Genomic DNA, 1,678 nt, shown 5'->3' with positions numbered 1-1,678 from the left:
CTAATCAAAGAAAGGGAGGGGAAAATGGTCTTTCCTAGATATCGTGTTCAGTCGACAGTAATCTATACACACTCTCCACCTATTCTGGACTCTAGTAGGTACTAAATCCCCATCTTTGTTCTCTACAACAGTGACTCCACTTTTCTTAGGGACAACCGGAGTCGGACTAACCCACTTGCTATCAGAAATAGGATAGATCATACCTACTTTTAGCAGCTTTAATACCTCCTTTTTCACAACCTCCATCATAGGAGGATTCAACCGCCGTTGCGGCTGCCTTACCGGTTTTGCCTTATACTCCACAAGAATCCGATGCATATAAGTTTATAGACTTATGCCTTTGATATTGGCAATAGTCCAACCTATAGCTTACTTCTTGTTCCTTGGTGAGCTTACTAGAGATAATTGCAGGCAATGTATCTCCTTCACCAAGAAACACATACTTCAAATGATCTGGGAGTGGTTTTAATTCTACAATAAGTGCCTTCAAAATAGACGGTAACAATGTTTCACTAGTCACGGTTAGTTGTAAAGGGGGTGGTTCCGTGTGCATGAATGATACTCCTGTCAACTTAGTAGCTTTTGGTACTCATCTGGATTGTCAAAATCAAAGGTATCCTGCACTAATGGCTCAAACACATCATAAAGACATAAAGAATGGTCATCAGTGGGGAATTTCATAGCATCAAAAATATTATACTCCACCACTTGACCATCAAACTCCATCGTAAGAGAACCGCTAAAAACATCAATCTTAGTTTTTGCAGTTTTCATAAATGGTCTCCCTAACAGTATAGAGGCAACTTGTCTATCATGCTCCATATCTAGCACATAAAAGTTAGTAGGAAAAATCAACTTATCTACCATAACTAACACATCCTCAACTATTCCCTTTCGATAAACAATGGACCGATCCGCTAATTGAATGACAATATTTGTTTTACTCATAGGTCCAAGTTTTAATAATTGATAGATGGAATGGGGAATTACATTAATAGAGGCACCCAAATCTAAAAAAGCGTTATGAATTTTGGTGTCTCCAATAGTGCAAGGTATTGTGAACATTCCCGGGTCTCCACATTTAGTGGGCGATTTTTGTTGAAACATTGCCGAGACATGTTCACTTACCTTTACCTTTTTTACTCCCTTAAGCCTATTATTCCTCTTAATAGCACAAAGTTCTTTTAAAAACTTTGCATATTTAGGGACACTTTTTAGCAACTCTAGAAGGGGAATATTTACCTCACATTTACGAAAGGTTTCGTAAACATCGTTGTCATGCTCCTTCTTGCGAGTATCCTTTAATGCTTCAGGAAAAGGTGGTGTGGGCATATAAATCTGGACCGGTGGGTCCTTAGCAATAGAACTAGGCACCACAATATCTTCCTTAACCACTTGTGAACTTCCCTCTTCTATCACAATCTCCTCTTCCTCTTGGATTGTAGCTTCTTTAGATTTAGCTTTAGGCTTCTCTACTTCTACCAATTACCTTCCATTTCTCAAGGACGCCGCACTTATATTCTACCTCGGATTCTCTACCGTTTGAGATGGTAGAGCACCCGAATGTTTAGCTTCCAACCGATTGACAGCAGTAGCTAGTTGACTCACCTGATTTTCAAGATTCTTAAAATTCAGCTTGTTGTCTGCTCTAACTTGAGTAACACTGAGAGTAAGAGCC

At 39.3% G+C, this 1,678-nt stretch overlaps 1 protein-coding gene across 1 annotated transcript; it reads right to left on the bottom strand.

Moving 5' to 3' along the window:
- Nucleotides 1–567: 567 nt before the first annotated feature.
- LOC141626235 (uncharacterized) lies at nucleotides 568–1,332 on the bottom strand. The gene has a single exon (XM_074440161.1). The coding sequence runs from the start codon at nucleotides 1,330–1,332 to the stop codon at nucleotides 568–570; it is 765 nt and encodes a 254-aa protein (XP_074296262.1).
- Nucleotides 1,333–1,678: the final 346 nt, after the last annotated feature.

This window comes from Silene latifolia, chromosome Y (assembly GCF_048544455.1).
Source record: "Silene latifolia isolate original U9 population chromosome Y, ASM4854445v1, whole genome shotgun sequence".
NCBI lineage: Eukaryota > Viridiplantae > Streptophyta > Magnoliopsida > Caryophyllales > Caryophyllaceae > Silene > Silene latifolia.
Note: the sequence above shows the minus strand (reverse complement) of the source record. Positions and strands in the feature narration are given on the sequence as shown.